Below are 27,765 nucleotides of genomic sequence, written 5' to 3'. Positions count from 1 at the left end.
TTGTTTAAAGTGATATTTTTGCCCACATTTTCTCTACTTTTTAAGTAAAAATTGCCTTACTACTTTGATCAAGAAAGGCATTTATACTGTCCTCGGAAAAGTCCATAAACTTCATTCTCTTCTTTGATTTCAGATGGTTCTTACGTCTCTGTTCCATCCCCTCTAGGGAAGATTAAAAGCATGACAAAAGGTATTTTAATGGTGGGGGGGAGGGGAATAAGTTTTATATTCTGTTGCTAAAGGTGTTAATCATCCTGAATATACTGCACATGATCAATTTTACCTGCTTTTTTTTATTTAGAAATGTAAAGAAAATGTGACGAAACAGGAGCTGTATTCCTGTGAGAGCATTTTGGAAAGCAATTTACTTACCCTGAGTTATTAACTTTAGTGGAGACAGAGGTGCTCAGTTTCTGGCAGGAACAAAGCCATACTATTTAGGTCTTAATTTGTTTCCTTTGTATGCAGTGTTGTTGTAGCCCTGTTGGTCCCAGGATATTAGCGAGGCAAGATGGGTAAGGTAATACCTTTGACTGGACCAACTTCTGTTGCTGAGAGAGAGACATTTTCAAGCTTACACAGAGCTGAAGAAGTTGGTCCAATCAAAGATATTACCTTATATTATTTAGGAGGAGGGATAGCTCAGTGGTTTGAGCATTGGCCTGCTAAATCCAGGGTTGTGAGTCCCTTGAGGGAGCCACTTAGGGATCTGGGGTAAAAATCTGTAGTTGGTCCTGCTAGTGAAGGCAGGGGGCTGGACTCAATGACTTTTTGGGGTCCCTTCCAGTTCTATGAGATAGGTATATCTCCATACCTCACCCACCATGTCTCTTTATTTTCTTTAAACTTTTAAATTTCCAGAGAAATTGACTTTTTTTTTAAGATTCAAACCAAAATCTCTTGTTTTGAGAAAAAAATATGTGACAGTGAATTGATACTAAAGAAATAAACATGAATAGATGAATGCAGAGCTAACAAACATTAGACCGAAATCTGCTGTGAAATGTTCGGGGATACTTTTGTAAGAAAGATGCTATCAAAAAATGAATGGTGTTGTATTGAAGCAGACATAGCCAAAAAATTCAGCTGCATATTTATATTTAAAGGTATTTCATTTTTTGAGATCCTTTTGATTTTCCATTTCAAACGTTAGCACTGGGTGTACTCAAGTGCTTATATTCTTTACATGTAATCACCACGCATATTAAAATGTTCTATTTAGAAATATTCTTATAAGCACATTGTGGTAGACCACATGGATCAACAGTTTAGGGATGTTTGGTGTGTGAATTCAATTGCACATCAGAGTTCAGATTCCAAGTGCCATTGAACAGTAGATCAGATCACAAATAAAAACCACAGCATTGGTAGCGAGTGCTGGATACACAGAATAGGGAACTAATTCCTTATATAAAGGATTTTATGCAACAATCACATGATCCAGACAGAATATGCTTATGGGACAGTGTTCATCAGTGATAAGACTTTAGAGCCAAGAAACCCTGAGGCAGCTGTAATGTTGCAAATCCTTGTTTATTATTGGGGTTTATCATGGGTATTGAAACAAAAAGAAATGGGATTACCAGTCAACCAATTTATGGTAGGAAAATCAGCTGCTACTGTGCAATGTTTTTGTCAATTTAAGTGCTTTTATTTCCCCTGCACACACACATTTTACAAAAAAGAATAATGATTTTCTTTTGCAGAAAAGGCAGATGTTCTCCTCCTCCGTGCTGGTTTGCCATCACATTTCCATCTTCAGCTCTCTGAAATAGAGTTCCATGAGATTATTGGCTCAGGTACCAAAAGCAGAATGCATCCATCTTAAAAGTTTGATGCACACAGAAAATATCTTTGTGCTTATTTATTTTTCATCATTTTAGGGTCTTTTGGAAAAGTGTATAAGGGAAAATGCAGAAATAAAATAGTAGCAATCAAACGGTAAGTTTGCAAAGAGTTTTCCATTTGGTTCGTTAGTATCCTAATTTAGAGTACAAAAAAATCATACCACATAATATTCATGCTACTTTTCACTTACTTTTGATTTCTCTTCATGTCAATTATTAGCTACAGAGCCAATACCTACTGTTCCAAATCAGATGTGGACATGTTTTGCCGTGAAGTTTCTATCCTCTGTCGACTCAATCATCCTTGCGTCATCCAGTTTGTTGGCGCTTGCTTAGATGATCCAAGTCAGTTTGCTATAGTCACTCAATATATTTCTGGAGGATCACTTTTTTCTCTGCTGCATGAACAGAAGAGGTATCTGATTAACATTTTGTATGACCCTATTATAAATAATTCTGGAGATAAGAACTCCAGTGGTGCAAATATTTATTATCCACTTCAGTTAGAGGAATGTACCAAATCATTGTTTTAATCCAGACTATTTGGTATATGAAGTAAACAAGCAATTAATCACAAAACTCTTAGCTAGTTTATTATTGTTTTACTTGGCGAGATTTTGTATTCAAATTACAATAAACCAACTAAAAAGGCAGTTCTGATTTGCAGATGACACAACTTTGGGGTTATTGTGAGTTCTTCAGAACGTTGTAAGTAAATTTGTCTTATCTCTGTCTGTTTTGACCAGTACTGTATGTTTTAAATCTAGGAATCTTGACTTGCAGTCTAAATTAATCATTGCTGTAGATGTTGCCAAAGGTATGGAGTATCTTCATAATCTTACACAACCAATCATACATCGGGACTTGAACAGGTAAGTTTCTCTCCTTGTCCCTCAAATTCAGTGGACGATGTAGCCCTAAAATAAATACAATATGCTGCAGTCTGATTCTGCACAGCCAGACCCCTGTACCTGTGCAGAATCTCATTTAAATCCATGGGGCTCTAAACAGGTGCATGGGTCCACCTGTGTGGATCAGATTGAATCATGGGGCCCAGGTGTGTCAGTGTTATTGAATGCTTTAACACGTTTATTTTGAAATATTTATTTGTTACATTTTATTTATCCTTCATACTAATACCTATTTTACATCAACGTGTCATATTCTGAAATGATTTATAATATATATGCATCCAGTAAGAATAAAATTGACATGGGAAATACACATCTGTTGTGTAATTTACACTAAGTTGCACCCCTTAATAGAATTACTTGACATTCAGTGGAGTAGTCAGCTGGTGTCTACATACAAAGTGACAGGAGAGGCTCAAGTATGAAAGACCTGGTTATACAAATTCATGTATGTAAATGATGAAACAGATTTGAAAACTGTCAACTGCCCATCACACTCCTAGCATATGTTCCATATATAACCACTGCTCATGGTGATGTCTGTTGAATTCTGAAGGTAATCTTTCCAAAAGGATGCAGCTGTTCAACAACTATATTCTCTCCAATGTACAATCCTGGTCTTTTAAAGTTCATCCTCTCTTGAAGGAAGGAAATGATTTTTATACAGGAACTTGCTGTTAAGTCAATGGAATTCACCCTGTATAACAATAAATCCCCTACATGAAAAATTGTAAAGGGCTAGGACCTGATTAGGCACAGAAAGGATTTGCTTTCATATCAGGCATATATACCTTCTTTTCTCTTCTCCAGTTACTAAATAAGCATTTTTGGTAAATCAAATTACAGTATTCATTTTTGTTTGTGTTCCCCAATGACCCACTTCCAGTATTCCAGCCTAGTGCTGCTGTAATACAGAACGGTGTTCCACACACATCTCATTTTTTGTATGATCTTTTGATCCTTGCTCAAAGCTTTCATGTCCTACTGTAACTGGTCACTGCACTAAAAGCTTCCTGTGCCAGTAGTTCTTTCTCTGGGGGATGGAACTGGACTTTTCTCCTCTTGCTTTGTGAAGAAATAGAAGTGTTCATTGTATTGTCTCCCAAGTCAGTGCTCTAGTGCCAACGAAAGGAGACTGAGGCAGCAGTAGCTTTTCTGGATGTTGTCAGGGCTAGCATCAAGAGAATTAATTGTATGGCTTTAACATTTGAAAACATCTGTAATATTTTCTTGCTTCCAGCAGTACTTAAACTGAGGACGTTCAGAAGTAATATTTAACCCTCTGGGCTTTTTTAAGTTCTGACTTTACTTGTACATCTATTTTGAATGGTAACATATGAAGCCCAACAAAGAAATAAACCGAAATCCTCAAGAGCAGTACTTGGCTCTCATGGGGTTCCACCCCTCAGAGCTGTTCTAAGTTGTTCTGGCAGATAATAGCTCATAAGGAGACATTCCACCAACTGGAATAGCTGGAGTGCATTGCATTGGACTCAGGCCCTGCTCTGGTTCACCTTCCCTGACATGTCTCCATTCCACCCCAGAATACTCGCTAGGCCCTGGCGGGGTGGAGAGACAGAGTAGCTACGGCGGACATACCCAGCTGATGATTCCCCTGCCCTAGGGAAATCTTCAGGTGCTGCCTAGCAGTAACTGTAAGTCTACTTTGTGCCACCAGGGTTGTGTAAAGGAGACTTAGGAGGAACCAAAAATTTAGAATATGAATAATAATTGACACAAAATATATGCACAGTACCTACAAATAATTACAAGCTAATGCAACACATTCTATCATTGAAAGAGATGTAAGCAAGGTGATCTCAGTCAGGGAAATGGGGGGAGGGGGATTTTCAAAGGCATAAATGGAAGTTAGGTGCCCATTGACTTTCAATGGAAGTCAGGAGTCTAATTACCCTTTGTGCCTATGACAATCCCCCCCCCCGCCATCCCCATCTCTCAAGTTTGGTCCTTTTAAAAGTAAGCATAAGCAGTGTGGCCAACTCTCATGATTTTATCACAAGTCTCACAAATACATTACCTGGGATTTTGTTTAAAGCCCCAGCTCCTAGTGTCATATTATTACATGATAATCTCACCTTTCATTTTTAAAAATGTAATTCTAGCCCTCAAGTCTCAAAAACCACAAAACAAATGAAAAGCCCCAAATTGTTTTTAAAATCTCACGATATTTAAGCCAATCACATGGGGCCTGATTCATGATTTTTAAATGCTTCAGTATGGCAATCCTGGCATAAATTCTGCCTTATACTTTGTCTCAAATGATCAGCATGCTTTGATTACTCCACCTACCAAATGTCTGAGTGCATCTATCTGTACATGCAAATACCTGTATTAAGATGCAGAAATGGATAGCTACGCACCAGCTGCCTGACTGCATGCACAATCGCTTGATTTGACTGTGCAGATTTGGGGATTTCCCAATACAAATAGACCAATTAACAATGTTTATAGGCATATGAGTGGAGGCCAGCTGAAAATGTGAGCCTTACTGTGCAACTTTATTACTAAATAGCAGAGCAGGAACATTGGTATCATGAGAACCAAACTCTGAGAATAAGTTGAACGCCTGTCTATTGCATTCTGTACTAATTGCAGCTCATTTATCAAACAAGTTGGAATGCTTGACAGTAAAGCTTTGCAATAACCAGTTCTGTACCATGCAAAGGCACTGATCTCTGCACCTCAACGGGAAAGAAAAAAATGAACTGTGGAAATGTTTATCACAATGCAAAAAGCCATGTTTCCATATGAGCTGTTAGAGGAAGTCCCAATGGCATACTGCACATTTGTTTTGTTTTTCTCTCCCACTTTCTCATTTGTAAACTCTTACATTTTTAAATCCTTATTGTGTCAAGTACAAGCTGTAGAGGCAACCCTGACCCCGTGGCATCCCCATTCCATTTCTGCAGCTTGAAAAAGTCCCATGTTTAGCCATCTTGTAATCCAATCAGGCAGATTTCCTACTAATCAATGACTTCTCACCTTACACATTACCCTTCAATGTGGAAATTGGTAGACGGCATTCTTTAAAAAAAATCATGTGATGTCCATTTCACTGCACTTTCATCTACCCTGCCAGACGCATCCTCAGAGAATTGCAGCAAGTCACTGAGGCATGATATTCCTTTCTTGCAACTGTGTTGGCTACTCTTAACCAGGCAGTGCTTTTAGTGCAGTAAATGTTACACCTCTTGATCTTCTAAAACATTTCCAAATGTTTTCTCTACAACTGGCAGTGAACTTCCTGGCCTCTAATTTCCTGGTGTGTTACTGCTTCTTTACATTGCTATTTTCCAGTGTTCAGGGATATGTCCTGAATTAAGTTAGCTTTTGAAAATGTCAGCTATGGCTTCTTCAGTTTCTGTCCTACACTCTCACTATTTCTCTTGTCTACACTATGCTCACTAGTCCTGACACAGTGACAAGTTTAAGAGTTTTAGTAATACATCTGAATGATATTCTGGACACCTAAGTCATCAGTTTCTGCCCTTGTTGATCTGATTTCTGATTTAGGGAAATACTCTGTTCCCTTGTCCTGGAAAGACAGATACCAACAACTGTTAAACAATTAAACAGTTGTTTATTCCTTTACATTGCTACCCCCTCAGAGAGAATGGTTATTCCTTTGTCTCACATCCCTCCGCCCCTCGCAGTCTTCCTCCTGCACCCGTATTCACTTACACCCCCCTAGTCTCTCTCCCACAGACCACATTCCTCTGTCACCCTTCATTCTCCCTCCTGCACTCCATATTCCATCTCCCCCTCCATCTGCTCTTACACCTCATATTCCCCTCCACTTCCTCAATCTCTCTCCTTCCCAGCCCCCATATTCTCTTGTCCCTCCTGTGAGTCTCCCTGAAGTACCCCACATACTTCTGTCCCCTCATGCTTCCCTGTCCAGTTTCGCAACCAGAGAGCACAGAGGGGCGGCCATGTTCTGTAAGAGAAGCACAACTGTTGCCCCCTTTGGTTCCTGTTTACAGTGACACAAACCAAAACCCCAAATCCAAATATATCTGACCATTGAGGCAGTTGCGATCCAGATCCAAACTTTATAGCTAACGCTCATCTCTAGTCACAAGAGGTAGCTTCAAAGACTGTTCCACATTGGATTATCCTAAATAATGTTGTCCAAAAATGTCATCTCACAAAAAGGCCATAGATCGTATAATTGCCATGCTGGAATCTCTATCAAATCACTTGCCAAAAGGTGACATTTTGCTTTCGTGTCAATGATGTGCAAGGCATGTTTGCAGCTTTTGGTGATGCCTGCCACTGCTAGAGTAGCTTGAACTTTGAAACTTTTACTTTTAAAAGCATGCATCCCATTCCCCAGCATGCATCCCATTCAGCCCAGGGTGAAAGTCCAGGGAATTGCTCCCTGGTCGTAGATGAAGCAAATCACCAAGAGTGTAATCTTGACTCCAATTAAGTCAGTGCAAATTTGTTCACCTCAAATTTGTTCACCAGTTATAATCATCTTTGCAAAGTTCAGAAATCACCAGGAGTGAAAGTAACTTAAGAGACTTGCCGGTACACAGGGCCGGGGTCCTGAGCAAGGTGTGGGGGGAGGACTCAGGTGGAAGGGGCAGGGTCTTGGGTGGAAGGGGTGGGGCTTTAAATCCCCAGGCCCTTAAATTGCCGCTGGAGTCCAAGGGCTCCCGGCCACTGCTGCTACCCCAGGGCTCTGGAAGCGATTTAAAGGGCCTGTGGCTCCAGCTGTGGCAGCAGCTGCCGGGAGCCCCAGGCCCTTTAAATCGCCGCTGGAGTCCCATTGTAGCGGCAGTGGTGGCTGGGAGCCCTGGGGCTCTGGCGGTGATTTAAAGGGCCAGGGGATCCTGGCAGCCACCGCCGCTACCATGGGGCTCCAGTGGTGATTTTAAAGGCCCACGGCTCCCAGCTGCTGCTACCGTAGCTGGAGCCCCAGGCCCTTTAAATCACTGCTGAAGCCCTGGGGTAATGGTGGTGGCTGCCAGGAGCCCCAGGTCCTTTAAATTGCCACCGGAGCCCCATGGTAGCAGTAGCGGAGGCCGGGAGCTCTGGGGCTCTGGCAGTCATTTAAAGGGGCAGGGGCTCCGGCCACTGCCGCTACCCCAGGGCTCTGGCAGCGGGGCTCTGGAGGCAATTTAAAGGGCCAGGGGCTCTGGCCACTGCCCGGAGCCCAGGTCCCTTTTAAATTGATGGCCTGGGGAATCTGCCCCCTGCTGGTACAGTCGGCTGTGTACCAGCTCTTGCCAGTATGCCAGACCGGACCGGCTTACTTTCATCTCTGGAAATCACATAATGTCTCACATTATAAATTAAATGAAACCACAACATGAGCTAAGGATAAAATGCATCTCTCATATTCAGTATCCTGGATTAGAGGTTGTCTCCTATGTACCGTTAATAATTTGGATTTTTGATTTTGCTTTCCCAACTAACCTTCAAGGTTTTGATGGTTACCAGCATTGGGGATGAACTCCACCTTAGTGCCAGATTGACCGAATATTACTTTTGTGAGCAAGCTCAACCAGCATGATTAAAGCTCTGTAATAAAAACGTAGACACTTTCAGTACCGGTATCATTTAAACCGTAACAGCCGACCATGTTAGAATCTGTCTTTTTAGTGACTGAGCATCATTTGATGGCTTTAACTATCTATAAAAAGTTTCTTAAGATCTGGCTTGGTGATACAGATGAAAGACTGGATGGCAGCTTGGCGGTAATGAGGATGGTGTCTGCAACTCTTCTTTGTTATAAAAAGCCCCTTACAAAATCTTAAAATAGCATTGCCTTTCATTAAATCTTCAGTGTATTAAGGGTAGAAGGCTCTTTTAGTGACCCTTTGCTTTGGAAAAGGAACACACATTTAATAGGCTTTGCCTGTCTTTTGCTCTGAAAGATGCTCTTGAATCTGGCAGTCGAGCACAACTACTGGATTTTGTAAAGGACACGATTGATTACATGTTCTTCTAATTCTTTTTCTAATTTCTTTCAATCCACAAGTGAAAGAATGAAAAAGATATTCTTGGTCTCGCCATCTCGAGCTGCATGCGGCCTTAGCATCAGACAATTTACTCCTGATTCTTCTGAACTCTTTATTAACCTTCCCTTGGCTCTACTGAAGTGTCTTCTCTTGTATTTCCCTAGTCTGCAGCTTAAGGATTCCTTTCTCTGTCTGCACTTTTCGAAGTTCTAAGTGCCATTGAGGTAACAATAGCATTTGTGCGCTTTCTGGTCTGAGCTCTGTTTCTATGGGCTATTTCTTTTTTTCTTTAAAGTAGAAAAATTAGCGCATGTAGTACTGATGGTAGGTGCCAGATTGACACCTCTAGAGCAAACTCTTCTGTTTTTCCAGAGAATGGGTTGAGCACAGGGGGCAAGACAGGTTATCCAATATTGTTTTGTCAAGATGCCTTAATTTTAAGTTGAGGGGGATGACAGCATTGTATTGTCTCTATGTGTATTGAACCTCTCTGCATAAACTGTTATATGGGTTGCAGACAGCACCAATTCCTGGGCTGTTTTGATTTAATGCAGATCTGTCTGCTGTGTTCTTACAGCTCTTAGATCCCGTGTTCTTTACACTCAAACAGCCCTTAATTGCTTCTCTGAAGCTTACAAAAGCCTAGGGCTAACTCTGAACATCGGCAAAACCAAAGTTCTCCACCAGCCAGTCCCTGGTCAATCATCAGACCCAGCAAGGAAGATCTACATTGACAAAGAAGAACTGGAAAATGTAGAATACTTTGCCTATCTTGACAACCATCTCTCACAGAGGGCAGACATAGACATCGAGATTCAGCACAGAATTTGCTGTGCCAGCCTTGCCTTTGGCAGACTGTCTCGCTGGGTGTTCAACAATCACAACATCAGAGCACATACTAAACTGTTAGTTTAGAAAGTGGTGGTAATCCCAACTCTCCTCTATGGCTGTGAGACTTTGGTGACCTACAGAAAACACCTGAAAAACTTGGAATGCCAGCACCAGCACTTTCTTCGGAAGATCCTCGGCATAAAGTGGGAGGATCATCGCACTAATGTCAGTGTCTTCACAGAGGCCAGCATCTTCAGTGTTGAGGCCCTGATTATCCAGCACCAGCTGAGGTGGAGCGCGCACTGCGTGCGCATGCCTGATGTATGCTTACCAAAACAACTGCTGTATGCCCAACTCACCAAAGGAGAAAGGAAATGAGGAGGCCAAAAGAAACGCTTTAAAGACACCCTCAAGATAAACATCAAGAGATGTGGCATCGACACCACACACTGGGAGACAGCAGCCCAGGATAGGGATAACTGGCGAAGACTTGTCAGAGAGGGAACGTCCACATTTGAGGAAAATCGCCTTGCCCTGGTTGCAGAAAAACACCAGAAAAGAAAGGAAAGACAACAGTCCTGCAGCAATCACGGCCCAACCCTGTCTTCCAACACCACCTGCAATGTCTGCTAAAGAGCCTGTAGCTCAAGAATTGGACTCTTTGCTCACCAAAGGACCCATGAAAGATAAAACCTGTGAAAGATCATCCTCAGCCTTGAGGGATCACCGCTGCCGCCGATCTGTCCACTATGATCTACTGACCAAGGCTAGATTTGAACCAAGAACTTAGAGGAGTCTGTAATTCTATACTGTTTTTTTTTTGCTTACATTACTACCAGCATACACCATTCTTGAGTGTATCTGGCTTAGTTTTTGCATTTGATTAATATTTTCATTTGACATCTCATGTGGTCTCAAAATGATTCTACTTGTCATATTCAAATCACTTACATATTCTGATGGAAAGTGTGGGAGCTGAAATCAAATTCACTAGAAACTCAAAGAATCGTGGGAACATTGTATGAACCCATTACATTTTTATGATTAAATTTATCATCCTGTGGTTTTGGTTTATGTGACGCTAGAAATCTTGAAGACAGTGATTTGTGGGAGTCCTGGTTGGGGGAGTTTAAATTTTATCTGTCTTGAAAACTATTATCTGGCAAGAATTTGTGTTCCTCACTTGACTGTTCTCCTATCAACAGCTCAAATATGGGCATGTTATGCTTTTTTGTGGAGACCATCAATATTACTTTCATTTTCCCTTTATCATGTGTACTGGTGCCAGATAGTTCATTTCTTTTCAAATACTTTTCACTCCCCTAAATTTACTTGGATCAGTCACCACTTTGATAAATATCATAAGAGCATTGCTGTGTCCACATTCATACTTCTTTGTTATAATTTGCTCTGCCTTTCACAAGCCCTGTGCCATGAACATACAGTACAGTAGCTGGCTCATGAAAACTTTCTAAACACTTTGATCTTCACAGTTTCTTGAAGTTTTTGACACAATATCATTACAATATCATTTTCTAAATCCTTAGCCTTATTCACAGCTTCAGTTTCCAAATCCTCGTAGCAATTATAGTTCTGATTTCCAGAAGCCTTGCCGTTTGTGTATTTGTTGCATGCAACCTATGTTTTTGTGCTTCCTCTTGCGTGTTCTTTGCTTCAAATTAAATCAATTGTAATAGCTTTCCCAAGTCAGTACATCAATTTTCATTAGTTTCTGTAGACGCTTTTATTCCTAAATGACATTTTGCAAAAGGCAAAAGGCAAAATCCATTTTAGCTGTATGGCCATGATCTACAATTTTGCACTGCATCTTAGATACAGTACATTGCTTTAACCAGTAAGTTTTTTAGGTGCATTTTCTCTATATATGTGATTTCAGTATACTCCAAATTTTCCAGAGGTCTTAAATGTATGCAACCCTGACAACATTCAATTTTTTCATTTATTTTAAAGGTTTCATCTCTCAATAACTTTCCTTAATAGATGCAGACATTTCCACATTTCATTACAGAGTATTAAAATATTTTAACATGTTGTTTGTATCCGACTAGACCTTGTTTAACTGAATCTAGCACTGGATGCACAATCCTGGATATGTTCTTCCGCTCTCTTCCTATCACTTTTCAGCTTTTGTGGATGCTAACATTTATGGCAGATGGCTTGTCCTTGCAGCAATACACATTTGCATTCTGTGACAGTATCAAAGTAAACCTTCTTTTTTCCAATTCACTAATGTCAACTCCTTTCATTTTATATGAATTGCTTTTGATATCTTAGATGAGATTTCTTTGCAAGTGGTTATTGCATCGCTTTTATGACTTAAAAATGGCAAACTTTCCTTTCATAATTAGAAAGGTGCCATTCCACACTTTCTTTGCATATCTCTTGAGTATTTTTTTTCATCTTTGCATTCAGCCTCTGAATTAAACAAGTTACTTGATCCTGTTTTGAAGGTACTGAGAAATGCTGAAGTACATATCTAACATACCACAGAAGTGCAGATTTACATTCTGTATACTTCATTTTATTTCATCCCTGAAATCGTTCTGTTATTCATATGGCTATGTGAGCTTGTGGTCACGACACTGCAGCCAAGACCATTGCCAGTTAGCCAGCAGTACATGCCACATGTCCAGGTGATAAATGTTTTCTTAAATATTTAAAATAATCACTTGAGCTTCTGTATTAGCAAGGTGTACCCATGATTAAGGGAAATGTTGACAATGGGAGTTGGAAGTAGTATGAAAAGGTTAGTAAACAGCCTAAATATGCATTCAATAGTGGTAACAAGTTATTCAGTACATCCTTACAGTGAGGCAGGAACAGTGCTGTAGTCACGGTTTAGAATTCACTTCCGTTGTAAATCCCTACTTCCAATCACTTATAACTTTCTCAAGAAATTACTGTTTTGGCTGAAATTTCTCATGCTTATTCTTATCCCAGAAGAATATTTTTCTGTGAAAGGTTTATAAAACTCTATTGAGCTGTAGATCTCCATTTGTATTACCCAAATGTGGGGGGGAAAGTGTTATTCAGAGTTAAGTTAAGTATTATTCAGATGCTTTTTCTTCTTTTTTCCCCCCCTCTTTAGTAACTCAAAGGTGGTTTTGCTTTAAAGTGTGGTTCTACTTTGAAGAGGAACTCTGTAAAAAATATTGCATAGTGGGATTCAAAATGTATTGTCTCAATGACTCACAGGTCAAATGGCCTCTGTGTACAAGTGAAAAAAAAAAACATTTAGGGTTTTTTTTAAAATGCCAACCATCTAAACTCAACTTTAACTCTTCAAGACAAGATAGGTTCTTTCCTTGTTGCATATTATTGCCAGAAGTAGAACATCTGCAGTACAGGTTATTCTGTAAGTGATTCCTGTGCAATTTCAGTGTTTTACTTGAGGTTACCTGGGTATAAGCAATTGCAAGTTATAAACAAATATATTTATGATGCACAAGAAATAATTCAACCCTGCTCACCCTCTCCCATAGCTGCGGTAGCTCTTCAGGGTTATCCCAAGTTAAAAAAAAAACAGTCAAAACTTATTTTTGTCAATATAGTGAGCAGGCATGAAAGCAAGAGGATCTCATGAGTAAGAAGGAGATGTTTTCACATAGTCCCTTTTTAGAGTTGAGTTCAACTTTTAATATTGAAGCTTCACATGTCCTATACATAGTCCCCTTGAAAAGGGAGGATGTGCTTTGCCTTGTATGAAAGAATTTAGTTTGGTAATAACAAAGTTATAGCCATTAGTAGGAGGATACTGTTCTCTGCTTTATAACAATGTATTGAAACATATTGCTGTGAATGTCTGAAAATGTAGTTATTGCTGAGGGCCTGATGCTGACTATAGTTAAGAAATCATGTTGACTTCAGAGAGAGTTGTTAGTGCTTTTAGGATCAGGTTCTGAGAGGGAAAAGGTAAAGAGCTCTTGAATTGTATTTTAAGTATCATCTGGCAAGTTGACTTACTTATGGAACTTTTATCCAGAGTGGGGATTGCCCAACATCCTCTTCTGGCCATTATAATCCTCTTTCACCTCTCTCCTTGTCACCTACAGAGTGGTTCAGAGCATTCCCAAACTAACGGTCTACAGATGTATGAGTGTATTCTGGGGTGAGAAATCTGTGGGAGTCCCAAACTGATTCAGTTGAAGTCATGGGAGCTGCAAGCTGGGGGAAAGTACAGCTGTATTAGTCCAAATATGCTTGATAATACCTGGCTTTAAAACTAAATATGGGTCTAATGTTCAAGGCACCATTCTCACCCACCCATCACAGCTATGAGTAACTACTGGGCTTTAATGGGAGTTACACGGAACCTGTAGGAGAGGAGGGACTGGGTGGGCCCCAGAGATGTTGAGATCTTGAGTGAAATCCTGGCCTCATTTAATTAAGTGGAGCCAGCATTCAGACTAGGAACTTAATTTCAGTTCATTGTAAAGAAAGGGAACCTGATTCTCCTCTCACTCATTGTGCTGTAAATCAGGAGTTTCACTATGGCAAAAACAGTATAAGCAAGAGCAGAATCAGGCCCAGTGACCATTGCCATATTCACATCCATCTGATCGTCACATGAGATTTCAATTCTCCCTGCCTCCTTACTGCAGGAAGGTGCTCATAGCTGGGGTTTGGGTTCAGGCCTAATCAGTTCTTGGACAGGAGATCACTAAGCAGAAGAGAAATCCAGAAGACATGCATGGTTGTTCTCCCAGACTATTATAGAACTACAACTGACAGAAAAAGCAGATTCATCGTTACCTCAGTAGGTAGCCTTTCTGTTTTCAGACACAAAGGGCCTCACAACTAAGCATAATCCTTTTTGATACATACTCATTTGGTTACTTTCCTGCATCCGGCTTTGAAGTGTTTTATTTTCTCCTACATTTCTGAGAATCAGTCAAGTGAATATGTTTGGGTTTCTGTGACAAAACAGAGTGCTTATTGAAATACATCAGGGAGAGGTTCTAATTTCCCCCCTCTTAATTTTTAAAGAAATAAAGTTATGGTAAGTGCAACACATTACGGGTGAGATCCTGACTCCCCACTCTGGCCCCTTCATGCCAGAAAAAGGCTGGAGCACTGTGAAGAGGCTCTAAAAGCCTCACTTCTAGCTCAGGAACTGAACAAGACAGCCATAAGGCTGCCTTTTCTGGAGCCCCTTAAAGCACTGGTGTGGGAAGTGTGCCAGGGGCTGACCTGGGAGTGAAAGGGGTGTGTCGGGGCAGGGCTGCAGTATGCAGTGTTGCAGAGATTCTGGGTAGTGCTGCAGTTTCTAGGGCAGTCTCAGAGAAGGTTCCATAATTTAGACAGGCTTTCCAGATTGTCCAGATTACCCTCGCGGTCTTGCCTGCCCCCAGAGGAGCCCAGGATCAGGAGGATGCAAAAAGGCTCCAAAAACAATACATTTAGGCAAAAATGAATTTTTTTCATGGAAAAAATCTATTTTCAACTAAACTTCATTTTTGACATAATTTTTTTGTTGGAAACATTTCAAGCAACCCATATATAATATACGTGTGTGTATATGAGAGAGAGATGTAGGCACATTCACGTGATTCCTACCTTGGGGATCCATGGGTACAGAGGAATGCCTGGTAACAGGACTACTGTGATTATGCTGTGCAGGATTTGGGGGACCATGCTGTGGGTGCAGAGCCCATCTATGGCACGGAGCATTCTGCAGAGGCAGGTGGGGTTGAAGCCCCAAAGCTAAAGACTTTGCTACTCTGTGGATCCTGCCTTCTTCCCCCAACATTTAACTGTAAGAGTGAAACTTGTCTGTGTGCAACACAGAACCTCTTGAATTAACTCCCCTGGGAGCTGAGGACTAGCACACAAGTCACCACTTTGTGCTCCAAGTACAAGGCACCTTTCTTGGACCTTGCCTTCTCTAGCAGAAATACATAGCAACAGGGTATATCTAACAAATAAAAAATAAAATAATATTGAAAAACCCTACAAAAACAAGGCATCTACTCCACATGCTTCTTCCTCTAAGGGTATGTCTACACTACAAAATTAGGTCGAATTTATAGAAGCCGGTTTTATAGAAATTGGTTGTATACAGCCGATTGTGTGTGTCCCCACATAAAATGCTCTAAGTGCATGAAGTCGGTGGACCGCATCCACAGTACCGAGGCTAGCATCAACTGCCGGAGCGTTGCACTATGGGTAGCTATCCCACAGTTCCCGCAGTCTCCGCTGCCCATTGGAATTCTGGGTTGAGATCCCAATGCCTGAATGATGCAAAACAGTGTCACGGGGAGTTCTGGGTACATGTCATCAGGTACTGCCCCCTCAGAGCAACGGCAGACAATCGATTCGCACCTTTTTACCTGGTTTACCTGTGCAGACAACATACCACGCCAAGCATGGAACCCGCTCAGCTCACCATCACCATATGTCCTCTGGGTGCCGGCAGATGTGGTACTACATTGCTACACAGCAGCAGCTAATTGCCTATAGTTATCCTTGGGGACCTAGTCTACCCCTTAATGCCATGGCTCATGAAGCCGTACTCAGGCACCCTGGACAGTAGTCAGGACCTGTTCAACTACAGGCTGAGCAAGTGCCGAATGGCGGTGGAATGTGCATTTGGACGTTTAAAAGCGTGCTGGTGCAGCTTACTGACTCGCTCAGACCTCAGCGAAAAGAATATCCCCATTGTTATTGCTGCTTGCTGTGCGCTCCACAATATCTGTGAGAGTAAGGGGGGTGGGAGGTTGAGGCACATCGCCTGGCCGCTGATTACGCGCAGCCAGACACCAGGACGGTTAGAAGAGCACAGCAGGGCGTGGTGCACATCAGAGAAGCTTTGAAAACGAGTTTTGTGACTGGCCAGCCTACGGTGTGAAACTTCTGTTTGTTTCTTCTTGATGAACCCTCCGCCCCACCCCCCCCACCTGGTTCACTCTACTTCCCTGTAAACCAAAAACCCCACCCTCCTCTCCCCTCCCCCTTCGAGCACCGCTTGCAGAGGCAATAAAGTCATTGTTACTTCACATTCATGCATTCTTTATTAATTCATCACACAACTAGGGGGATAATTGCCAAGGTAGCCCGGGATGGGTGGGGGAGGAGGGAAGGAAAAGGACACACTGCAGTAAAACTTTAACTCTTATTGAAGGCCAGCCTTCTGATGCTCGGGCAATCATCTGGGGTGGAGTGACTGGGTGGCCAGAGGCACCCCCACCGTGTTCTTGGGCGTCTGGGTAAGGAGGCTATGGAACTTGGGGAGGAGGGCTGTTGGTTACACAGGGTCTGCAGCGGCGGTCTCTGCTCCTGCTGCCTTTCCTGCAGCTCAACCATACGCTGGAGCATATCAGTTTGATGCTCCAGCACCCGGAGCATCGACTCTTGCCTTTTGTCTGCAAGCTGACCCACCTATCATCTTCAGCCCACCACTTGCTCTGTTCATCCCGCGATTCAGCCCGCCACCTCTCCTCTCATTCATACTGTGCTTTTCTGTAGTCTGACATTGACTGCCTCCACGCATTCTGCTGTGCTCTTTCAGCATGGGAGGACATCTGGAGCTCCGTGAACATGTCATCCCGAGTCCGCCGTTTTCTCCTTCTAATCTTCACTAGCCTCTGTGAAGGAGAAACATTTGCAGCTGGTGGAGGAGAAGGGAGAGGTGGTTAAAAAAGACACATTTTAGAGAACAATGGGTACACTCTTTCACATTAAATTTTGCTGTTCACATTACACAGCACATGTGCTTTCGTTACAAGGTCGCATTTTTCCTATTATATTGACGGCCTGCCGGTTTGGTGTGAGAGATCACAGATTTCGGCTTGCAGGCAGCCATGGTAAGCCACAGTCTTTTGGCTTTTTTCACCTTCTTAACATGTGGGAATGGTTTCAAACAGTAGCGCCCTCATTTCCCATACCAAGCACCTGTTGGGTTGGCCATTTAAAATGGGTTTGCAATGTAAAAGGAGGGGCTGCGGTTCCCGGGTTAATATGCAGCACAAACCCAACTAACTCACCCCCCACACACACCCTATTCTCTGGGATGATCACTTCACCCCTCCCCCCCACTGCATGGCTAACGGCGGGGAACATTTCTGGTCAGCCGAGCAGGAACGGGCACCTCTGAATGTCCCCTTAATAAAATCACCCCATTTCAACCAGGTGACCGTGAATGATATCACTCTCCTGAGGACAATAAAGAGAGATAAGGAATGGATGTTGTCTGCATGCCAGCAAACACCGGGACCATACGCTGCCATGCTTTGTTATGCAATGATTCCAGACTACGTGCTACTGGCCTGGCGTGGTAAAGTGTCCTACCATGGCGGACGGGATAAGGCAGCCCTCCCCAGAAACCTTTTGCAAAGGCTTTGGGAGTACATGAAGGAGAGCTTTCTGGAGATGTCCCTGGAGGATTTCCGCTCCATCCCCATACACGTTAACAGACTTTTCCAGTAGCTGTACTGGCCGCGATTGCCAGAGCAAATTAATCATTAATCATTAAACACGCTTGCTTTTAAACCATGTGTAATATTTACAAAGGTAAAGGCTGCGCCCTGGACCTTCCGTTTGCCTCTCTGGCTTTGTGGTAGGCTTGCCTTAGCTCCTTAATTTTCATGCAGCACTGCTGTGCGTCCCTGTTATGGCCTCTGTCCTTCATGGCCTTGGAGACCTTTTCTAATATTTTGCCATTTCTTTTACTGCTACGGAGTTCAGCTAGCACTGATTCATCTCCCCATATGACGAGCAGATCCCGTACCTCCCGTTCGGTCCATGCTGGAGCTCTTTTGCGATCCTGGGACTCCATCACGATTACCTGTGCTGATGAGCTCTGCATGGTCACCTGTGCTCTCCACGCTGGGCAAACAGGAAATGAAATTCAAACGTTCGCGGGGCTTTTCCTGTCTACCTGGTCAGTGCATCTGAGTTGAGAGTGCTGTCCAGAGTGGTCACAATGAAGCACTGTGGGATAGCTCCCGGAGGCCAATAACGTCGAATTCCGTCCACACTACCCCAATTCCGACCCGCTAAGGCCGATTTTATCGCTAATCCCCTCGTCGGAGGTGGAGTAAAGAAACCGTTTTAAAGGGCCCCTTAAGTCGAAAGAAAGGGCTTCGTCGTGTGAACGTGTCCAGGCTTAATTCGATGTAACGCTGCTAAAGTCGACTTAAACTTGTAGTGTAGACCAGGCCTAAGGGATGAGAGAACAAACAATGCCTGGCATTGCTTAATGCTCTACTGGAAGGTGCTCAGATACTGTAGTGATGAGTGCAGTATAAACACCTGAATAGAATAGTATTCTAACTCCATCTATGCATGCAGATCCTTTTCCTAAGCATTAGTGTGTCATAAATGCCTTTTTTAAATTATCCTCATTTGTGCTGCATATAAAATAATGATTGCAGTGTTAACCTGACTTCACAAATTTTTGACAAAATGCTTGAACAGATCTTTTCAAAATGGGATATATGTAATGTTTTGTTTTGAACATGCACTGAGTTTCCTTTTCATTTGGCTGTTGGCAATGCTTTATCTTGATCAAACATAGAGTCAAAACCAAACAAAGAAAAACAATCAAAGCTTTAGTTCTATTAATCCCAGTATCTGCTCTTCACAAGTTTGCCTTCCATTTTTTATTTTATGTGCTTCTGCAAAATCTCTCCTAGGAAGTTAGAATTTCTAAAGCTTATTCAAAGTTTACTGGGAGAAAAACTTAATTGTCCAGACTTTCTGCTAGTATGATAGGGAGTAAATGTGATCTATCAAATCTTTCAGTGAACCCAGTATTCTTAGATTTAGCAGTGTTTTCCTAAGCTATCACCATTCTTTTATTAGCTAGCCTATGCTATCTGCTTTAGCAGCAACACTTTGAGCTAAAAATAAAGTATTATTAACCTCCAACTGCAGATTTGTAATTTCAATTTTAATATTGCCAATCCTGAGAAGTCAGTGGAAGTTGCATGTATTTAGTACTTCTCAGGATTTGTCCCATGGCTGGTAAATCATTTGAGTGAATGAGTTAGTTCTCAGATCACCTTCAGGATAATTTTGGTAGGAAAGCCTGCATCCTTCTATTCCATCCTACCAATCCCGGGGAATTATTCCAAATGGATGATCTAAGTATAAATTGTAGGCCTTCCTTTGGAATATTTCCCCCTGTATCTTCCTCACCCGAGTCCATCCCATGTGACTTGATATAAAGCACTGGGTGGAACACAGCTATCTTTTTGCTGTTTCTTCCTACCTATAGGAATATTTAACTGTCCATTAAATTGTCATCTTCAAGTTATGCTGATGCCAACAGGTATTCACAGAATACAGTGAAGCAGTACTACTGAGGAAAAAAAGATGAAGTGGTGGATCAATCCCATTCTCTCATGGTGCACATAGGAGAAATAAACATCCCCACTGCTGATTAGTGATTGATCCCTCGGGAGGCAGAAGGACAGAGAGGGGAGAAAGAAAAGGTCAAGATGAAACAGCCTAAGCTCATTGCGGGGGAGGGGGAAACCTGACATGATCATGGCTCTCCGAACAGCAAATGATACCCCAGCAAACACTACTGTATTGAACTGGAGCAAACTGGCAGAAATGGTATAGCTTTGTATCTTTCTTCACCTGCCCTCTTGAACCTTCCCCTGCTGGAACATTAATAATTCTATAGCATTCTCCCTCTAAGAATCTGGAGGTGCATTACAAACCATCATTAAGCTTCCTGCCCTAGGTACGCTATATGTATTTTTAAACCCATGTCACATATGAACAATAAAGAGACATAGGAAGGTAAAAATGAGTTACCAAGGATCACACAGAATTAGTGAGAGGGCCAGAAATAGGAAGTTGTAACTATGTTCTGATTTCTAGTCAGTTCCCTCCCTTCAACAGACTAGCGCTCAGGTTGCTACCAGAAACCTTAACACTGAATTTTCTCAGTTTTGAGAAATTATATTCACATTAATGGTGCATTAACCTAGTTTATTTGCATCTTTAAAAATGGGGGGGAGGGGAAGAAACTAAGAATTATAACCAATTTTTTAAACTTGGGTGCCCAGAGTTTGACAATTAAATGTATATTTATGCACTTGAACAAGCAGGCTGATTTTCAGAGGTGCTGAAAACCCACAACTCCCACTGAAGTCAATGCAGGCCACGTGTAGAAATCAAATGTCAGATAGTGCCTCACGTGATTTATTTAGCCTACCTTTTTAGCTACCTACAGTCCTGAGATTTGTAATTCAGGAACATTGCCCGGGGGTCAAAAGAACAGAACAGAAACTGTTTTTAACTGTTTTGAAAGCTGGACTCTTTAATGTGAAGACTATTCTGCCCACGCTTGTATAGTTTTGCAGAAAAGTCAATATTACCAGAAAAGTAATTCAAACATTGATGAAGTCAGTATGTACTATGGCTCACATCAGAAGTCTGTATAGAATAATATCCTATTAAATGACAAGCTCCTTGCAAGATGTAACCATTTATACCTTGCATTGCAGTTGTAATGATCCACTACACAGTTAAGAATAAGGGATCTTTAAATGGAGTCAAGATATGAATACACTAAAGTGAAACAGATTACCTTTTATCCTAACAAGTAATTTTCTTTTATTTGAAAGGAATTGCACATTATTTTTCACAATTAGGTGTTTTTCTGTCCCTTAAGGAAGGACATCAGGAAATTATGCCTAACTATTCAACTTTTACTTCCCCTATAAAAAGAGCTCACTTCGGAGCTTCACTGTTTTTGAGCCAGATGTGAAGCCAGACTAACCCTAAAAAAAGCCTGTAAAACAAAGTGTGGCCATGCCTACACTACAAAATTATGTCAAGCTAACTTACATCAGCATACAATCCCCGCAGTTATTAAATCACTTGTGAGTGCACACGCTTAGCTCCTTGTCTTGGCGATGCACGTCCTCATTAGGAGCGCTTGTATCAATTGTATTGTCAGTGTGGGGATTTGTGGGACAACTCCTGAAAGCCAGTAACAGTCGATGTAAGCAATTCAGTGTTTACAGTGACACTGTGTCAATTACATTGACTATAACTCTACACTGCTCACAGTGGTGGTATTACTGTATTGGCATAGAGAGACCCTCATGTCAGCAGGAACCCAATTTAAGTGCAAACACTTCCACAGCTAGATCAACAACGGAAGGCAGTTTTCGTCGACCTAACCATGGAATGTAGACCAGGCCTAAGATCCAAGGTAATCTGTTTCTATACAGCAAGGAATGGAACCACATTGTTTTTCGCATTTGGGAGGTCCCACTTTCCAGTACTTGGGACTTGCAACTGCCAAACTGTACTTGTTCAGGTAGATTCCTAGACTTTAAGGCCAGAAAGGATCATTATAATCATCTAGTCTGACCTCTTGTATAATGCCGCCATAACTTCTGGTTGATCTAAATATAGATCTTTTAGAAAGACATCCAATCTTGATTTAAAGACTTCAAGTGATAGATAATTCCCTTCTCTTCATGTGTCAGTACATTTATGCCTGCATCTGTAATTTTCACTCCATGCACCTGAAGAAGTGGGCTTTTTACCCACAAAAGCTTATGCCCAAATAAATCTGTTAGTCTTTAAGGTGCCACCAGACTCCTTGTTGTTTTTGGAGATAATTCATCGAATCTCTAGCTAAGCTGTTCCAATGGTTGATTACCCTCTCTGTTAAAAATTTGCACTTTCTTTCGAATTTGAATTTGTCTACTTTCAGCTTCCAGACATTGGCTCATGTTATGCATCTGTCCACTAGGTTAAAGAGATCTCTACTTTGGGGGAAGGGATAGCTCAGTGGTTTGAGCATTAGCCTGCTAAACCCAGGGTTGTGAGTTCAATCCTTGAGGGGGCTCTTTGGAGATCTGGGGCAAAAATCTTTTTGGGGATTGGTCCTGCTTTGAGCAGGGGGTTAGACTAGATGACCTCCTGATGTTCTATGATTCTATCAGAAATTTTCTCCCCATTTAGATACCTGTTGGTTATGATTAAGTTGTGTTTTAACCTTCTCTTGGATAAGCCAAAAGATTGAGATTCTTTACAATTCTTACACGGTAAGGCAAATTTTCAAGACCTCAAAATAATTCTTGTTGCTCTTTTCTGAACCCTCTCCAGTTTTGCAACATCTTTTTTTTAAGGGTGGGTCCCAGAACTGGACATGGTATTCCAGTAATGGTCTTCTGTGTGGTCTTTGCCTTAACAGCTCAAGCTTGGCGGGATGATGTCACAGCACAGGCCTTTTTGAGATCATTGGCTCAGCATGTCTAACTTGTTGAACTGATGTTAAGGAACTGGCCAGTGGTTCAGCATCCCTAATTTGTTGCAATGATGTGAAAGCAGTAACCTTTCAGTGAGGTTAGTGACTCAGTACCAATGCTTAAAGTATGAAAATAGAAGACCAAGCTCTTCAATTCTGGTGACTGTATGCCATCATGGGTATTGATGTCATGTGCTCAGGACATGTGTATGACATTGGAGACAAGGGAATAAATGTATCTGAAAGGAGTTCATGTCCCCAAGCAGCCCCACAGCCAGCTGAGCAAAAGTATGCGTGTGTGGCTGTTCAAAGGCTGGGAGATGGATAATTTGCTGGGTGGTGGATAGTTCCCTGCACAAAGCTAGTCTTTTGGGGAGGGGTTGGCGGGGGGGGGGTTCACTCACTGAGAGAGCAAAGTTCATTATATGCTGAGAAACGGTAAACTACATCGCCAGAAGGACAATAACGTCACTACACTATGCCAACTTGGAATCTTAATTTCTGACAGAATATTTCAACTCATAGCACATAATTGAACCCACTGCTGTGGCTCTTCTTATAGATCATAAAGTTTTATAAGCTAGAGCCTCTTAGAGATCTTATATAGGGTGACCAGACGTTTTCAAAGGGTCAGTCCCAATTTAAGCCCTCCTGCAGGTGTCCCAACTTTTTCTTTAAAATGGGCAAATTGTCCCGTATTTTCTCTCTCCCCCACATCAGTACTGCTGGGTCCTGCTGCTGGCCGGCTCCCTGCTCGCCAGCTGCCTCCCACCAGCGGTGAGTGGGGATGGTCCAGTGGCTGACAATGGTGGTGGGTGTGCAAGGCTGGTGGCAGGGCAAAGATGTAGCGCGTAGGGCCAGCCACTCCCTGTGCTGGTCCGTCAGCACAGTCCCTGCTGCGTGCCGGCTCTCGGCCAGCAGGGCTCCATCCCATTTCCAGCTGGTGCTGGCTGCGCATTGCGAGCTGCAGTGGCTGGTGAGTATGGTCAGATGCCAGGCTGCGGCCGGTTACATGTCACCTCTGCTGCCCACCCATCAGCCCTTTACGTGCGCCCCCTCTCACTGTCTTCTCCCTGCTTTACCCCTTCGCCCCCCTGCCCCAGCCCCCTCCATATCTTCCTTGGCGGATTGCATCCCACTCCCAGTGCTGGGTGGAGAACCAGCCCCTGGTTGGAGTGCTCAGCTCACCAACAGCCTGGCCAGCCAGCCTTCCTTCCCCCACTGCCTCTGGCTGGGCTGGTGCCCCAGGAAAGCCCAAGACCCTCCGGCCTGGGCACTGGCCAGGGGCAGCCAAGCCCTGCATGTGCCAAAGCCCCGCACAGCACTGGCACGGGGAAGCCTCTCCGCCCTTCAGCTAAGCTCTGGAGTGTGTGGGGGGGAAGCAATTTCCAGCCTGTTCCTGCCCCAAATCTACAGGCTCCACAGCAGCCCCCGGGGTAGGGGCTTAGCACTCTCTTCACCCGCCCCCCGTCCCACCCTGGATCCTGCCCCCAGGGAGTGTGGGGCTGTTCTCTCCCCTAGGCACCCTCCCCTGTTGAGCCTCCTCTCTGGCCAGGTTCCATGAAGCCCCGGCAGTCAGGTGCCCTGGGCCCTGATGCACAATGCATCCTTAGGGCTTAATCTCTTCCTGCCCATGCAGTAGCTGGAGGCGGCTGGGTTATGTTGGTGGTTAGCAGCAGCCTGAAGATGTTAGCCGCCTTTCGACACTATGCGGGCAGGAAGGGACAAGCTGCTTCTAGCCATATAGGGGAGAGGGAGCAGGGACAGCCAGGTGTTCCCTTGCCGTCCCCCCTCCTGCCCCGCAGCTGAAAGCAGCTCCCACCCCTTCCCTCCCACGCAGTGCCAAAAGGCTACTACTGGCCACATTCTGGTGTGAACCCTGGCAGAAATCTGGGGAGGGGAGCATGCGACCCTGTGTCCACACCCCCCATGTATTGCCTCGTGAAGACGCAGTGCCAGGTCCCAGAAGAGGCGGGTCCATCCCGGGCACCAAGCCAAGCATGGAGAGAGCTGAGCAGGGAGGGTCGGGTAGGTCAGTCACCCCTCCTGTGTCAGAGAGATATATAGGACTGTGTGGGGAGGGCTGTGTGTCACCCTTCCCCGTGTGAACCCTAAAGCCTTAAAGATAAGAAGGTAAATAAAAAGAATCCAACTACGCAGTATTAACAGGGGCTCAGTCAACTTGATGTTAATTTGAATGTTTGTAATGCATAGTTCTGATTGATTGCTGTTGAACTTGCCTGAATATGAGTAATTTTACCAGGTGTCCCGTATTCAGCATAGGAAATATGGTCACTCTAATCCTATAAGGTGTAGGTACCATGGAATGGATTACCTCAGCTCTGAGGCCACTGCCCTTTTCTATATTCTGTGGTGGGAAAGCACCACAGAACAGGAAGGAATACAGCTAACAGTGCTATTTTAAGTACCCTGAAACATTTAAAAGTCAGGACACCAACACTGATGTTGTGGGGGAAAGATAGATCTTCAAATGAGATTAATTTTTTGAAGCTTTGCTAAGCCCTATCTACAGTATCATGGTACTCTTAAACTCAGTAGTGTCTTGTAAGTGTAAATAATCACAGGATGTGTCTGTCTTTGAGGGATGTAGCCAAGAGTGTCAAACAGACTGATTTCATTCACTGCTCACTGTCATCCTGTGGGGATTAAGAGACTGTGAGAAAGAGATCTCACTCTGTTTTTCCTTTTGACAATTAAAGGGTAGCGTGCATGTGTTTTGGAGGGAGAAGGGATTGAGGGTCTGGTGGTCTTTTTATATTTTTTTAAAAGCGATTACACCACAGAACACCCACTGTGTGCTAAGCTTTTGATCCAGAAAAGCACTGACAAGTATTAGTGATGTGCAAAACTATCAGAAAATTACAATACTGTATATGATAAAGTAGTTTGCAAAAACATGGTTTTATCTATTCTGACAAGGCTTGTTAACTGTTTATTTTGCTTCTTTACATGGCACTACTTATTATTGGTAAAGTAAATATAATTTGAAGTATCTCTCTAAAATGAACATGTTCAATTAAATTTAAAAAGTGTAACTGAAGGGTATAACGAATCTATATCTTAAAAGCACAGCAACCCATAGATGAAGAAAAATTCAGAGATAATGTGACATGCTTGTAAAGTGTGCATTGCATCCCCCTCTAGTGGCTAGTCCACATATAAAACCTGCTCACCGCTAGTTTTCCATCAGAAAATGCTGATGAGATTAAATACATTTTGAAGGAATGTATTTCATCAAAATTTTCAATGGAAAATTATCAAAATGATTTATTGTCATAAGGTCAAATGTTTAGTTTTGACTATCATTTTAAAATGTATGTTATTTATGAGTATTTTATGTTTATGAAAATGCAGAACTACTAACTCTGGTATATAACATATCGCTTACATCAGCCTCTGTACCAGATGACCGGAGGATAGCTAATGTAATGCTGATTTTTTTTTAAATGGCTCCAGACGTGATCTTGGCAATTACAGGCCAATAAGTCTAACTTCAGTACCAGGCAAATTGGTTGAAACTATAAAGAACAGAATTATCAAACACGCAGATAAACATGATTCATAGGGGAAGAATCAACACAGCTTTTGTAAAAGGACCAATTTATTGCCTGGTCAATTTATTAGAATTCTCTGGTGGTGCCAACAAACGTAGATCCAGTCGATATAGCCTATTTGGACTTTCAGAAAGCCTTTGACAAGGTCCATACCAAAAGCTCTTAAATAAAGTAGGCATTCATGGGATAAGAGAGAAAGTTTTCTCATGCATCAATAACTGGTTAAAAAATAGGAAACAAAGGATAGAAATAAATGGTCAGTTTTCAGAATGGAGAGAGGTCAATAGCGGGGTCCCCCCAAGGATCTGTGCTGGAATCAGTGCTGTTCAACATATTCCTAAACAGTCTGGAAAAAGGAGTAAACAATGAGGTGGCAAAGCTTGCAGACCATACAAAATTACTCAAGATAGTTAAATCCAGAGCTGACCGTGAAGAGTTGCAAAGGGATCTCACAAAACTGGGTGACTGGGCAACAAAATAGCAGGTCAAATTAAATGTTGATAAGTACAAAGTAATGCACACTGGAAAACAATCCCAACTATGCATACAAAATGATGGGGTCCAAATTAGCTGTTACCATTCAAGAAGAAGATCTTGGAGTCATTGTGGATAGTTATCTGAAAACATCTGCTCAATGTGCAGCAACAGTCAAAAAAGCTAACAGATCATTAAGGGTCAATAGGAAAGGGATAGATAATAAAATAGAAAATATCATCGTGCCACTATATAAATCCATGGTGTGCCCACACCTTGAACACTGGGTTCAGTTCTGGTCCCTTTCAAAAAACTATATTAGAATTGGGAAAAGTACACAGAAGGGTAACAAAAATAATTAGGGGTATGGAACAACTTCCATACGAGGAGAGATTAAAAAGAGTGGAACTATTCATCTTAGAAAAGGGGTTCTATAAAATCATGAATGGTGTGGAGAAGGTGAATAAGGAAGTGTTATTTACCCTTTCACATAACACAAGCACCAGGGGGTCGCCCAATTAAATTAATAGGCAGGAGGTTAAAACAAAGGTAAGTACTTCTTCACAGAGCACACAGTCAACATGTGGAATTCCTTGTCGGGGATGCTGTGAAGGCCAAAAGTATAACTGAGTTCAAAAAAGAATTAGATAAGTTCCTGGAGGATAGGTCCATCAATGGATATTAGCCAAAATGGTCAGGGATGCAACCCTTTGTACTGGGTGTCCCTAAAACCTCTGAGTGCCAGAAGCTGGAACTAGATCACTTGATAATTGCCATGTTTGGTTCATTCCCTCTGGTGCTTCGGGCTCTGGCCATTGTCAGAAGACAGGATCTTGGGCTAGATGGACCATTGTTCTGACCCAGTTTGGCTATTCTTATGTTTAATGTTTCTGAAAC

At 42.4% G+C, this 27,765-nt stretch overlaps 1 protein-coding gene across 3 annotated transcripts in view; it reads left to right on the top strand.

Annotated features, from left to right (window-relative positions):
* The window catches only part of TNNI3K (TNNI3 interacting kinase), a 168,170-nt gene that overhangs the window by 59,089 nt on the left and 81,316 nt on the right, over positions 1 to 27,765 (top strand). For all 3 annotated transcript variants that reach the window (XM_054037604.1, XM_054037603.1, XM_054037606.1), the window contains exons 13-17: positions 134 to 190; positions 1,707 to 1,799; positions 1,884 to 1,941; positions 2,068 to 2,262; positions 2,615 to 2,719. In XM_054037604.1, coding sequence (XP_053893579.1) covers positions 134 to 190; positions 1,707 to 1,799; positions 1,884 to 1,941; positions 2,068 to 2,262; positions 2,615 to 2,719 — 508 coding nt within the window. The remainder of the gene's footprint in view (positions 1 to 133; positions 191 to 1,706; positions 1,800 to 1,883; positions 1,942 to 2,067; positions 2,263 to 2,614; positions 2,720 to 27,765) is intronic.

The sequence above is a fragment of the Malaclemys terrapin genome, chromosome 8, assembly GCF_027887155.1.
Source record: "Malaclemys terrapin pileata isolate rMalTer1 chromosome 8, rMalTer1.hap1, whole genome shotgun sequence".
In the NCBI taxonomy this organism is placed as follows: Eukaryota; Metazoa; Chordata; order Testudines; family Emydidae; genus Malaclemys; species Malaclemys terrapin.
The sequence above is the reverse complement of the archived record's forward strand: the minus strand, read 5'-3'. Positions and strand labels throughout refer to the sequence as shown.